The 13,887-nt window shown below is 36.4% G+C and overlaps 1 protein-coding gene across 1 annotated transcript; it reads left to right on the top strand.

Annotated features, from left to right (window-relative positions):
* Nucleotides 1-207: 207 nt before the first annotated feature.
* LOC148205944 (copper-transporting ATPase RAN1-like) lies at nucleotides 208-5,415 on the top strand. The gene is made up of 9 exons (XM_088103962.1): nucleotides 208-516; nucleotides 632-1,249; nucleotides 1,795-2,224; nucleotides 2,402-2,727; nucleotides 3,181-3,239; nucleotides 3,333-3,675; nucleotides 4,008-4,205; nucleotides 4,330-4,587; nucleotides 4,764-5,415. Exons 1-9 carry the CDS (start codon nucleotides 241-243, stop codon nucleotides 5,238-5,240), a joined length of 2,985 nt encoding a protein of 994 aa, XP_087960088.1. The 5' UTR covers nucleotides 208-240; the 3' UTR covers nucleotides 5,241-5,415.
* Nucleotides 5,416-13,887: the final 8,472 nt, after the last annotated feature.

Genomic DNA, 13,887 nt, shown 5'->3' on the forward strand with positions numbered 1-13,887 from the left:
ACCAGCTCAGAAATCTCCCTCCAACCCCACCTCCACCTTCCACTTAGTTAAACTATTGCTTTCGCCACCAAAAACCATGAAACCGAAACATATTTTTTCATTTTCCGAATAACCCTTTTTTCGTTGCCTTTTTTTCCCTCTTTTGTATATATATATATATATATATATATATATATATATATATATATATATATATATTTCTTTTCCTTCTGATTTTCCTGATACATTCTTTCTCTCCTCATGGCGCCGAGCACCGGAGACCTCCAACTAACTTCCCCCGGCGCCGGCAAAGATTCCGACGAACTCGAAGATGTTCGCCTCCTCGATTCCTACGAAAAACACTACATCGAACACGATGAAACGAAGCGGATTCAGGTCAGAATCACCGGCATGACCTGCGCCGCGTGTTCCAACTCCGTCGAAACCGCTCTCAGGTCCGTTAAAGGCGTAACAGAGGCTTCCGTTGCTCTTCTTCAAAACAAAGCTGACGTCATTTTCAATCCGAGCCTCATCAAGGTTGGTATAATGTTCGCCATTGTGATTTCTTCCTGGTTCGTTTTTGCAGTTTGATTTGCGGGAAGGTGTTACGTTCGGTGATGGTTTGATTATGTGTTTTTTTAATTAAGCGTAGGATGACGACATTAAGAATGCGATTGAAGACGCAGGTTTTGAGGCGGAGATCTTGCCGGAGTCTGGTCCGGCTGACCGCGGCGGCGGAGCCGCCATGGTGGTGGGGCAGTTTATGATCGGCGGGATGACGTGTGCGGCTTGTGTGAATTCCGTTGAGGGCATTTTGAGGAGGCTTAATGGAGTGAAAAGAGTGGTGGTGGCTTTGGCTACTTCATTGGGGGAGGTTGAGTATGATCCCAATGTGATTAGCAAAGATGATATTGTGGCGGCCATTGAAGACGCTGGTTTCGAGGGTTCGTTTGTGCAGAGTAATGGGCAGGATCAGGTTATGTTGGGGGTTGGTGGTGTGTACTCTCTGGGTGATGCTCAGGTTTTGGAAGGGATGCTCAGTGGCACTAAAGGGGTAAGGCAGTTTCGGTTTGACCCGGTGTTGAATGAGCTTGATGTGGCTTATGACCCTGAAGTTATTAGTTCGAGGTCATTGGTTGATGGGATCCAATTGGGAAGTAATGGTAAGTTTAGATTGCATGTTAGGAATCCATACGCTAGAATGGCTTCCAAAGATGGTTCGGAAACCTCAAATATGTTTCGGCTTTTCATTTCCAGCCTGGTTCTCAGTGTGAGTATCTCTTTGATGTCACTTTGTTTATTCTTCAGTGATGTTTGTGTATTTTTGGTCTGGTTTTCTTTTGTTGTTTGTCCTCCTTTTCACTTTACGGCGAGCTTTCTTAATGGGTATTTGGAATAAATGTTAAAATCCCATGAGTTCATGATTTTTAGGGGTATTTTTAGTCTTCATGTTATCTGGGCTTAGACCCCTAGGTCTTGTGTATATGGAAAAATGTTTGTTGACAAAGGTTAGTCTTTTAAATGGATTTTTTGCTTTGAGGTATTAGTTTCTAACTCTTGGCAAGAGATATCCCAGACACCTAAAAACGATATGATTCTTTTTCTTCGTAGAAACATATAAGTAAAGCAAAGTGAGATTGCTGCGGAAGGGAATTCTTTTGCAAGTGCTCACATCTCTACGAGTTCTCTCACATTATGTAGATATGAAAACGAAACTCTGTTTAGCGTCTGAGTCTGTGTTAAAAGTCCATATTTTTGTTTAGGATCTTGATTTAAACATCCATTCATTTGTACTGATTATCTCTTCATGCACAGGTTCCTCTATTCTTCATTGGGGTAATCTGTCCTCATATTCCGTTTGTTTACTCCTTGTTACTTTGGAGATGTGGGCCTTTTCTCATGGGTGATTGGTTGAAGTGGGCGTTGGTTAGTGTCATTCAATTTGTGATTGGGAAACGCTTCTATATAGCGGCTGGAAGAGCTCTAAGAAATGGTTCAACAAACATGGATGTTCTGGTAGCTTTGGGAACTACAGCCTCTTATGTTTATTCCGTTTGTGCTCTTCTATACGGTGCCCTTACAGGATTTTGGTCTCCAACATACTTTGAAACAAGTGCTATGCTTATAACATTTGTATTGCTCGGCAAGTATTTGGAGTGCCTTGCCAAGGGAAAGACATCTGATGCTATTAAGAAGCTAGTGGAACTTACTCCAGCAACAGCTTTATTGGTTGTCAAAGATAAAGGTGCATGCCACTTTTTTTGATGTGTTTTGTTTTCTTACGAAGAGAACAAAGGGGAAACAGCTTGGGTTTTGAATTTTTATTTTTAGAGGGAAAATCTGTTAAAGGGGATTTTATATATAATCTAATATTGCAATGCATCAGATTAGAAAACTTGCCAACAAATGTTTTGTTTTCTAGGTGGTAGAACTATTGAAGAAAGGGAAATAGATTCCTTACTCGTTCAACCTGGTGACACATTAAAAGTTCTTCCTGGTACAAAGATTCCTGCTGATGGTATTGTTACTTGGGGCTCAAGTTATGTAAATGAGAGTATGGTGACAGGTGAATCAACACCCGTTTCGAAGGAGGTGAATGCATCTGTTATTGGAGGTACAATTAATATGCATGGTGCCCTTCACATTCAAGCCACCAAAGTAGGATCAGATACAGTTTTGAGTCAGATAATTAGTTTGGTGGAGACAGCTCAGATGTCCAAAGCTCCAATTCAAAAGTTTGCTGATTATGTAAGTATTCTTGTCATGCTCTGTTTAAGCATTTTTACATATTAGGTAATGATTCAGTTCTGAAGTTAAGTAAAATGTTTCATGTCTCTCGATGACCAAGCAAATGACAACTGCATAATTTCAGATTTTTAACTGATGGTCAACTGATTTGAATTGTAAAAGATATTACTAAGGAGTAAGGATGTGTTCCTGTTAATTGGCAAACCCGATTAAGCTTGCAGAGTTGGACTAATATTTTGATGCCTCACCTCTGATCACTGAAGTTCCTTCTGTGAAATTTTTCATAAATTGGGATAGTTAATGAATTCATTTATTTTGGTCTTAGTCTTTACTCATAATTCCAGCAGCTTTGTTTTGTCCTTTCTACACCGTGACTTTATAATCTTGTGATTGATTGGCGCCCAAATGACTAATATTAGATATAAACTCAGGTGCAATTCTTTTGGCTTGCAGGTAGCAAGCATATTTGTTCCTACGGTTGTGATTTTGTCATTATTGACACTACTGTGCTGGTGAGATTAGCTTGACTAGTTTTGCATACTTAAAAAGGCTTGTTTCTAATGTGTAATTGGAATTCTTATCACTACTTCTGTCTAAAATTGTAGGTATATAGCTGGGGTTCTTGGAGCATATCCAGAAAAATGGCTGCCAGAAAATGGAAATCACTTTGTTTTTGCGCTTATGTTTTCAATATCTGTTGTGGTGATTGCATGTCCATGTGCACTTGGTTTGGCAACACCAACTGCTGTCATGGTGGCAACAGGGGTTGGGGCCAACAATGGCGTGTTAATTAAAGGAGGAGACTCCTTGGAAAGGGCTCAGAAGGTGAAATATGTCATATTTGACAAAACAGGCACTCTAACTCAGGGGAAATCCACTGTTACTGCTGCAAGGGTATTCACAGGAATGGACCGCGGAGAATTTCTTACATTGGTGGCTTCTGCTGAGGTGACTTTCAATTTCTTGATGATGTTATTTCTTTGATTCTCATTCTACATAGTGTACTGTCGGAAATACACTATTTAAGCCTTGATTTAATCATAGAGGATTTATAAGATTGCCATATTTTTCTAATTTTCTTTCTCCCTACTCGACATAGACTGCTCAACTTCCCCACGAGTACTGGCATTCTGAAACTAGATTAAGAAAAATATTGTTAACGCTGTATCATCTTATCCTATTTGTTTGTCAGAAAATTTCACACTTCCATTTTTTGTGATGCCTATTAGAGGAATCAACTGTATTTGTTGAATATCTTTTTTTTTTTTTTTCAATTTCAGGCTAGCAGTGAACACCCTCTGGGAAAAGCAATATTGCAATATGCCCGCCATTTTCTTTTCTTTGATGAGTCTTCGCTTGCCAGTGGTACTAAGAATGATGCTGCGGTGTTCAAGTCAGGGTGGCTCTATGATGTCTCAGAGTTCTCTGCTCTACCAGGACGGGGTGTCCAGTGTTTTATAGATGGGAAGCGTATTTTGGTAAAGTCTTTTCGCAATTGTGCTAAGTCTTTTATTATGTGTAAAAGCTATTTTCCAGAGAGTTGCTTGTTTGAGGCAGTATATTGTTTATTGGGTTTAAGAGCTATTTTCGTTATTTGAACAGGTTGGTAACCGGAAGCTGCTGGAAGAAAATGGCATAGATATTTCTACAGAAGTGGAAAATTTTGTTGTAGAGCTTGAAGAAAGTGCAAAGACAGGGATACTGGTAGCATATGATGATGTATTAACTGGAGTCTTAGGGATTGCAGACCCACTCAAGAGAGAAGCTTCGGTTGTTATAGAGGGCCTCCGGAAAATGGGAGTCATACCAGTTATGGTTACAGGAGATAACTGGAGAACAGCTCGAGCTGTTGCCAAGGAGGTTAGCATATATATAGTATTCCCTCTTTCTCAGAAAAGTATGGCATTGTGATAATTTTGGAGTTTGATTTCTTAGTTGATGCATTTGAAATTTGGACTTGTACTTAAAAAGAAAACCAATATATTTGAAAGGGATTATAATAAGTATGAGAATTAAGTTGATTGGTTGTGTGACAGGTTGGGATTGAAGATGTTAGGGCAGAGGTTATGCCTGCAGGAAAGGCTGATGTTGTTCGTTCATTCCAAAAGGATGGAAGTATAGTTGCAATGGTTGGTGATGGAATCAATGACTCGCCAGCATTAGCTGCTGCAGATGTAGGTATGGCAATTGGGGCAGGGACAGATGTGGCAATAGAAGCTGCTAACTACGTACTGATGAGAGATAACTTGGAAGATGTGATCACAGCCATTGATCTTTCCAAAAAGACCTTCTTTCGCATTCGATTGAATTATGTATTCGCGATGGCATACAATGTTGTTGCTATACCTATTGCTGCAGGAGTTTTCTTTCCTTCTTTGAGGATCCAGTTGCCACCATGGCTTGCTGGTGCATGCATGGCTATGTCATCTGTTAGTGTGGTATGCTCTTCTCTGCTTTTGAGAAGATATACAAGGCCCAAACTCACCACAATACTTGAAATTCTTGTAAATTAACCATTATTCAAACAGAGAATCTTCTATGGGTACAAATCAATTTGATGACCCATTGTAATTGTAGCTGCCAATTCGTTGTAAAGGTTTTTGAAATTGCATAGCTCTTCCTGTCCACACACTCAATTTCACATGTTTCTGTATAGATTCTTAGTCATTTACGGGTTTTTATATATTAGCTGTTGGTCATGTCTTGTATAAATTGATCAATTTTCTATGGAAAAGGTCAAATCTGTGTTTAATGAAAAAGTAGAAGCATTGCTGTGATTCATAATCTTTAAGTAGCATTAACCTTTCATTAACTTTTCAGTTCATTGCTTGACCTTCAACATATTGCCTTGACATTTCATAATTTGTATTAAAATCTAGGCCGCAATTTGGAATCAAACAATGCTAATAAATTGGGAAAAATGACTAATTTAAGACAAATTATCAATTTAGTCTTGTAAAAGATAAAATGTTGATTTTAACTTTTGAAGGTGTAAAAAAGGTGTGCAATTACGACCTATTATTAGTTTTACATATTCAACAACTAAATCTGATCTATTTTTTCATAGATTAATTAACGGATCAGCTAACTTCTCATATTTTTCTAATTAAGTATAAAATACACTTATATCTAATTAAGTATAAAATACACTTATAATACTACGAAGGAGGTGAAGAAAAAGTTGTTTTATATATGTTAATTTGTACTCAATTCACATGATCATGATATTATAGTTTCCATGAGAGAACTAAAATGAATCAATTACTTAATTGAATATCAACGTGACTTAGTATATCTCCTACTAGACCTCCTTGACGTTTAGGACTCACTGTTGAGTTTGGTAGTTAAATGTATATAAGAAACCAAGTTGTTGATAATCATGTAGTGTTGAACCTCGTACCTGATCCATGACTACTAATGTAAGATATAGATGTTGAAAGACCAACATCGACTAGAGATAAGATAATTTAAAATATATAAGTGAGTGCAAACCTTATCTTACGAGCCAGTTTGTGGGGTTGAGTTAGGCTTAAGTCCGCTTCTTAATATGGTATTAGAGTCAAGTTAGAGTTTATCGTAGCGAGATTTGTTGTTTGTTGGGCATATTGTTTCACTCGCTATCGAACCATCTATTATTGTCTAGTTTCACGCTTGAGATGTATAACCTCGACGTGACGGGGTGTGTTGGAAGTCTCAGATTGACTAGAGATAAGGCCAATTTAAAATATATAAGTGGGTGAAAACCTTATCTTACAAGTCGGTTTTGTGGGGTTGAGTTAGGCTTAAAGTAATTGGGTTGGTTTAGTAAAAAAGCTATCAAGATTTTATTGTGTTGTTATCCACCTTATTGGTGAAGAGAATATTTTTTGTTGATCTTTAAAATTTACAAGAGAACTTCTATTGTATTCATTAATTATTATTAGTGGAAGTTTTCTTTCATATTAAAGTTTTTTCATGTTACAAAGTTTGGTGTCTATTGATTTCTCTTTTCTTTTTTGTACATCTCATTATTTTGCATATTATTTATGTAGAGAAGATTTATTTGGGTTGCTTCCGCTTGTTATTTTTTTTTATCTTTCCAACATTTGGTATCAAAGACGAATGTTTGTCTTGATGACCAACTCACACGAGTCCATACTCCTGATGGAGGTTCAACAAGTGTGTCTGGTTATGATAAACCATATACAATTGTCGCAACCGGAATCGCGACTGGACGACGATCCAAAAAAAGAACGGGTTTTGAAAAGAGATTTGGAGTCGCCACCATAGTTTATTCTGAAAAACTACGGAAAAACCATAAAAGGATAAGGCATGGTCTACAAGAACCAGATCTGGGTTCGGGAGTCGGTTACGTGTAGGGAAGGTATTATCATCCTACAACGTCTGCCCTAAGGCAGTACCTTTAACTAAATACGCGAATATGATGTGGTTTTCAGAATGTTTAACTATCCCCTAAAATAAAACTCTAAAGAAACAAATATATTTTTTAATTTTTTGGGCCCGACAAGGATTGACCTTGCTCCTACGTATTCTCATTCAGAACGAGAAATCAGGGTTACGTAGTTCTTTCGAAACTGAGAAGTTTGTTTGGAAATTGTTTGAAAATTTGTTTGGAAATGATTTTGGATTTTTGGGGAGTGAAGGAGTTTGAGGTTAGGCCGTGGTCATGTGGTGTTGGAGATGAAAATGAAGAAGAAAGGGATGAAGATGATAATGGGGTTGTGCATGAGAGATATCAATTTGTAGGTTTGGGTTCTACAGAGAGAGTACTGGTCTCTAATTGTTGAAGACCGTGAGGCGTGGTTTTGGGTTGTTGGGAACGGATGAAGGAGGGTACGAAAGCAAGCCAGAAATAACAGAAATATATATCCCACTATAATTACATATTTAGTCCAAACATGAGCAAACAAACCATGCTAAGTATTATCAAAACAAATGGAAACCAATATCAACCCCATATAGACAGACAACGACCATGACCCAAACATTCATAGCATATGAGTAATTTAAGAGTGAAGACTTACTCTTAGCTTCTACGTTTTTTTTCTTCTCGGAAGCCCTTGTAGCACTTTTCTTCTGATTAAACTTCACTCCTTTTCCTTGCTTCGTAAGTGCCTGCGAGCTACGACAATGAAAGTGCTAACGAGAGTCGATTCTGGTTGGTGGTGAGGGTCATGTTGTGTGAATGGGGAGGGATCAATTTTTCTTTTTTTTTTTTCTGTGAAAATGTTTCTGGGCTTTCCCTCCTGCTTGGTGGATACTTCCGTTCCTAGCGTCGTGTGAGAGTCCCCCAGAGTTAATGATGATCGTGTTCAAAAATGGCTCTCCCCCCTGAGTCCTCTTTGTTCTCTTTTCCTTTGCACCAGGTTCAGCCACTGCCACGCTGCCATTCAGCCACTCTATCTCCTTTTTTCTGCTCTCCATGGTTAGGCCAGACAAGCCACTCTATTTCCTTTTTTCTGCTCCTCATGGTCAGCCAAGACATTTCCACCTCTAGTAATCAGGCCAAGATAGTGTTGGGTTGTGCATGGCTTACCAAAAGATTCTCATCCAAATATGGGAGATAACGTAAAAGGAAAAGGAAAACTGGAAAACTGATAGTGAATCAGTTTTGACTCTTGCCAGGATCGTGTTCTACCTTTATGTTTTGTTTCTTTCCTCTCTTTTTTTTAACATTTGACAAATGAATTAGAGTAAAAGAACATAAAAATAAAAATAAAATAAAATAAAACAGCCTAAAATAAAATAACTCTAAATGAAAAATTAGAAAAACCAAGAAATAAAATAAAATAAAATAGAACAAAAATAGAATAAAATACAATAACTCAAAATAACAAAATGACATAAAATAAATTCAGAATAAAGATAAAATAAACTAAAATAAATAAGATAAAATAAATTCCATTATTATTTATTTATTTACCCGGACGAAATTAGGTGTTGACAACAATAAAAGAGTACTTGTGGTTTAAAATATTTTCACTCAAGGAAAAGTAACAATGTAAAAGGACTTAAATTTGAAAAGAAGATTGTTAGAAATTCAAATGTGAAAAAGTTAAACATCATCAAATAAATAAGACTCGTAAACTTATTACTTTAAAATTGTCAACTTATTATTATACCATGTTACCACTTGTTGGATGCTCTCCTCAGATTTATTTAAGAGAGTCTCCATGTGCTTTTTGATGGAGGTTGTAATGGCGAATGGATTTAGCATCTTTGGGTGTGAAAATATTGAGGTTTACATCTGGCTTCAAGTCAATACATGTACTTTAATAGAAAATAAAGATATCCAACATATGAACCTATGAGGTAGAGCGATGGTAGCTTGGACTCACTGATAGAAACAAAGAACAATTCTACTTATAAAAGCTCTTTAACACTTAAATCAATATAAATAGATAAATAATGTAAAATTATAAAATAATATTGCATATTGAGTAATAATTCCTATAATAAAAAGATATATTTATAAATCTTGTGAGTCCATAAAGAATATATTAACATTCTGTTAATATAATGATGGTTTATTTTTAACTTAGTCTTATATAATAGTTCTTATCATATGTTTGGTAGAAAAGGTAATAAAGAAACAAAGCATATGAATAGAAAAGAAATAATAAAAGATATATTTAAATAAGGGTTAAATATGCTTTTAGTTCCTCAACTATTAAGTGATTTTAATTTTAGTCCATCTTTCAAATTTTGGTACACTTTGAACCTTGTCCTTAAGGAAACTATAATGTTTTGTCCTCCAAAACCAACGGCGTTAAAATTAGGCCGAGCTGGCTAACGTCTGGCCACGTGTGATGACATGTTTCCTTGCTACGTTTGCCACATGTGATTACATGTTTGATGACATGTGGTTAATGATTAAATCAGATGAAGGAAATTAGGGTTCTTAGTTAAATTGGGATTTTTTGACGCGAATCAAAACTAGGGTTGGTAATTGTCTTTTTGGTTCAAGGTAAATCGCGATTACGGTTCGTGAGTAAGTTTGTGTTCCATCAATTTGCTTGAGTGCTTGTTGTGGGTCCATGTTGTGGGTCTAGTGGTTTTTACATTCGGTGTCAAAGAAACGCGATTCAAAGAAGGTAATTTTTAACTTTTGGTTTGGTTTACTGTTGCTTTGTTTTGGGTGTAAAATTTTCATGTTACAATATAGGATTAACAATGGTTTTTGACGTTTCTCTGCATCACATGGGGAAGTTCATGAAGAATAACAGACTACAATATGTGAGAGGAGAAATACATGTTATAAAAGGAATTGATCCCAACAGGTGGTCTTACTTTGAAGCAGTGAGATTTGTTAAAGAATTCAAATATGATATAGAGTTCAAGCTATGGTGGAAGGGGTTGAAACAAAAGCTGATGAGCAATCTGAGAATACTCAGTAATGACAGCGAAGCAATGTTGTTGGCTAACTACGCAGAGGAAAATAATGACGTGGTTGAAATCTATGTCCAACACGTTCCTAGTGAGGCAGTTGAAGTTAAGTTTCTTAGTTTTGGTGAAGAGGCAGATGAAGTGGACATACAGGAGATGGAGGAAGAGGTGAATATGGGTGACGAAGAAGAGGTTATTGTGGATGAACAAGACGCTAATGTTGGTGAACAAGATGCTAATGTGGATGAAGAAGATGTTTATGTTGGGGAAGAAGATGGTTATGTGGATGAAGAAGATGCATGTGTTGGTGAACAAGATGACGTAGTGGATGAAGAAGATGCTTATGTTGGTGGGGTGGAGGGGAATGTGGAAGTAGAAGACGTCCTAATGGATGACCAAGAGGAAGAGGGGAATGCTTAAACGGTTAATACCGTTCGGTCTCACTTCCCCCTGCCTTTCTTCTCCTCTCATACACTTTTCAACCCCTATCACATTACGTATAATTTGATTATGTATTAAAAGATTATGTGATTTGTTTGCAAGGATTAATGACAGTATTTGAGGAGATTTTGAATGGGGTGGAACACAGGCTGTGTTTAAGGCATTTGTACAACAACTATAAGAAGAAATTCGGTGGAGGCCTTCTCATTAAAGACCTTATGATGGGGGCTGCCAAGGCAACATACTTTCAGGAGTAGGAAAAAAAAATGGGTGAGTTGAAGAATGTGAATACTGATGCTTATAATTGGTTAATGACAATTCCAACTAAATGTTGGTCTAAACATGCATTTATTTCTTATCCTAGATGTGATGTGTTGATCAATAATTTGTCTGAGTTATTTAATAGTACAATTTTACTAGAAAGAGACAAACCTATAATTACTATGATGGAATGGATTAGGTCATACATTATGAGTAGGTTTGCAACACTTAGAGAAAAAGTAAACACATATCCTGGTTATGTTATGCCTAAACCAAAAAAAAGGCCGGATAGGGAAGTTAAAAAGAGTGGGAATTGGCTTCCAGTTTGGGCAGGGGTGCAAAATTTGAAGTCACTCATTGCTTTACAATGGACAAGTTTGTAGTTGATCTAAGTAATCATAGTTGTAGTTGTTACTTTTGGGATTTGGTAGGAATACCTTGCAGACATGTTGTTGCATATATTATAAATTACAAAACCCAGAAGATTATGTTCATCCATATTACAAGAAACATGCTTATCAAACTTGTTATGCACCTTAAATAATTCCAATCAATGGACAACAACTTTGGCCTACATTCGACTCTGCACCACTACTACCACCCACTTATAAAACACCTCTTGGGAGGCCAAAAAAATTAAGAAGAAGAGAATGTGATGAATATGTAAGCCATTCAAAGTTGTCCAAGAAAAATATTGGTATGAAGTGTAGTAGCTGTAATGAATATGGACACAATGTAAGAAGTTGTAAAAAGGGGCAGAAAAATAAGGTAATTCTTCTTGGTGATGTCATTTACAAGTTGAGTTATTTACAAGTATGTGAATTCTAACTACCTTACTCCTTTAACAGACCACAAAGGGAGCATCTGGAAGAACATCAACAAGACAAACTTCAACTACTGGACCATCTCACAAGGTCCAAGAACATCAGGAACGGGAGCTGCCACAGATGTAGGGGCTGCATCAGCATCACAACCTGGAGGGGCTACAACTATGCGTGAAGGGGGAAGAAGAACATCCACAAGACTACTGGTTGCACAAATTCTAGGGTCTCAAGCTAGTAGCAATTGAATTTCTAGTGTAGGGCATGTGATTTTTGTAATGCTTTAATGTACTGAATGTGACCCACTTAGGGATACCATTAGTAGTGGGCACAAGAATATTGGACCACTTTTTTGTCTTGTAGTACCACATGCAATGTTAATTAAACTGCTAAGGAACCACTCTTTATTGTTCAATGACTTTTTATTGTTCAATGACTTTTTATCGTGGAGTTATTTTAATTGTTCACAGTCTATTTCAGTCATTGTGCCTTAAATTGGTTGTTGGAGTTGTTATTTTGAACGTCTTAGGGGAGTTCATATCTCATAAATTGTGAATATGACTTGTAAGAACCCCTATTGTTTGTTAAAATTCCAGGTTGATCAACCAAGTCCAGGTGGTGCTTTCTGGTATCGTATTTGGTATCAGATAAACTTACAACCACTACAAATGCACATACTTCCTTCTAAGGGCATAATTGAACTCAACTTGCAATATTTTATTGAATTAAACACTTCAAAGTTCTGCTACAATACAACATTACCAATTTAATTACAGTTTATCTTCAACAAAAACATAATACAAAACATCATTGTTAATGCCCATGACAATACAAAGAAGACAAACATCGTTTTCAATTTTTTTCTCTCTTGCTCTAATTTCCTCTTCAAGTTCTCGTTCTTCTTCCTTAGATCCAATACAACCTTATCCTTTTCAATACAGACTTCAACTTCTTCACTCTTCCTTTTTAAGCTTCCTTGAATTTCAGAATCTCCTTCATCAACCCATTCAAAGTAGTTACAGTTTGAATTACTCTGCAAACAAATTACAAATCATTAATAAAAACATCATCACAATAAGTAAAGCATTTTCTCACTTACTGCCCCATTTCTACATCTATAAAACAATATCCCTTTGTTCTTCAATGTAGTTTCCTTCAACAACAATCTTTCCCCAAAACCACAAATTTTTGAAGCTAAGTGAGAGGAGGATCCACATGTTTGGGACATTCCTGAACTAATGCTCCTTCGCGTGCAACCTTCCACTATTAGATTTCATTGCCTTCAACAGTGATTTCAAAAGTAAAGGAAGTTGGTTCCCTTTAGTCCCAACAAAACCCTATATCCCAAATTCATCCCTCTATTCACACGAAAGACAAAAATGAACTTACATGACCAAGTAGACCAATGCTCAAGAAGACAAAATTCAACCTTTTGTTCTTCATCCTTCTTTCCAACTTAAATGATGATCTCGTCTTAGATCTTCACCCTTCATACCACACTTTTAAGCAAACTTTACCAATCAAGCTAATAAAGCAATGTTATGACTTTGCATTGAAAAATACCAACGTGGAAAATGTTACCAAGGAAAGATTTCATCACATGTGGCCAAACGTTAGCCAGTTCAGCCTATTTTTAACACCATTAGTTTTGAAGGACGAAAAATTATAGTTTCCTTAAGGACAATGATCAAAGTTTACCAAAGTCTGAAAGAGAGACTAAAACTAGAATCGCTTAATAGTTGAGGGACTAAAAACATATTTAACCCTTAAATAAATTTTATATATAATTAAGTGAAAAGTTCGAAAATTATTTTCTTAGGATTATTAATTTTAAAATAAACAAATAAATATTATCATAAATTCATATGATTTTTATTTATTAAATTATTATTTTTTATTGGGTTAAATATGTTTTTGGTCTCTGAATTATCATGCATTTTTTTTTAGTTCTTATTCCAAACTTTGCTTCATTTTCATCTCTCTCCTTAATGAAACTATCGGATTTAGTCCCCGAACACCAACGACGTTAATTTTTGTATGACCTGGCTAATAGTGTGCCACATGTGATGACATGTGTACAATTTTTGGATGTTTTTTCTAAGATTGAAAGTTAGCTTGTTTTAACTTAAGCTCTTAGGGTTCTTTAGGTTCTTTACTTTAACCGAAACATATCACCTAAGCTGTGTGATTAGAGGTGTGCTTGGTGTGCAGTTCGTGAAACAAAAGATCCGCATTTTACCTTGGAAGAAAC

The sequence above is a fragment of the Vigna umbellata genome, chromosome 1, assembly GCF_029865625.1.
Source record: "Vigna umbellata cultivar VRB3 chromosome 1, Vumbellata_1.0, whole genome shotgun sequence".
Taxonomy (NCBI): Eukaryota; Viridiplantae; Streptophyta; class Magnoliopsida; order Fabales; family Fabaceae; genus Vigna; species Vigna umbellata.

Coding starts and splice junctions, on each gene's coding strand:
- LOC148205944 (XM_088103962.1), top strand. CDS start 241: ATGGCGCCGAGCACCGGAGACCTCCAACTAACTTCCCCCGGCGCCGGC. Junction 2,225..2,401: donor ATTGGTTGTCAAAGATAAAG/GTGCATGCCACT, acceptor TTTGTTTTCTAG/GTGGTAGAACTATTGAAGAA. Junction 3,240..3,332: donor TTATTGACACTACTGTGCTG/GTGAGATTAGCT, acceptor CTAAAATTGTAG/GTATATAGCTGGGGTTCTTG.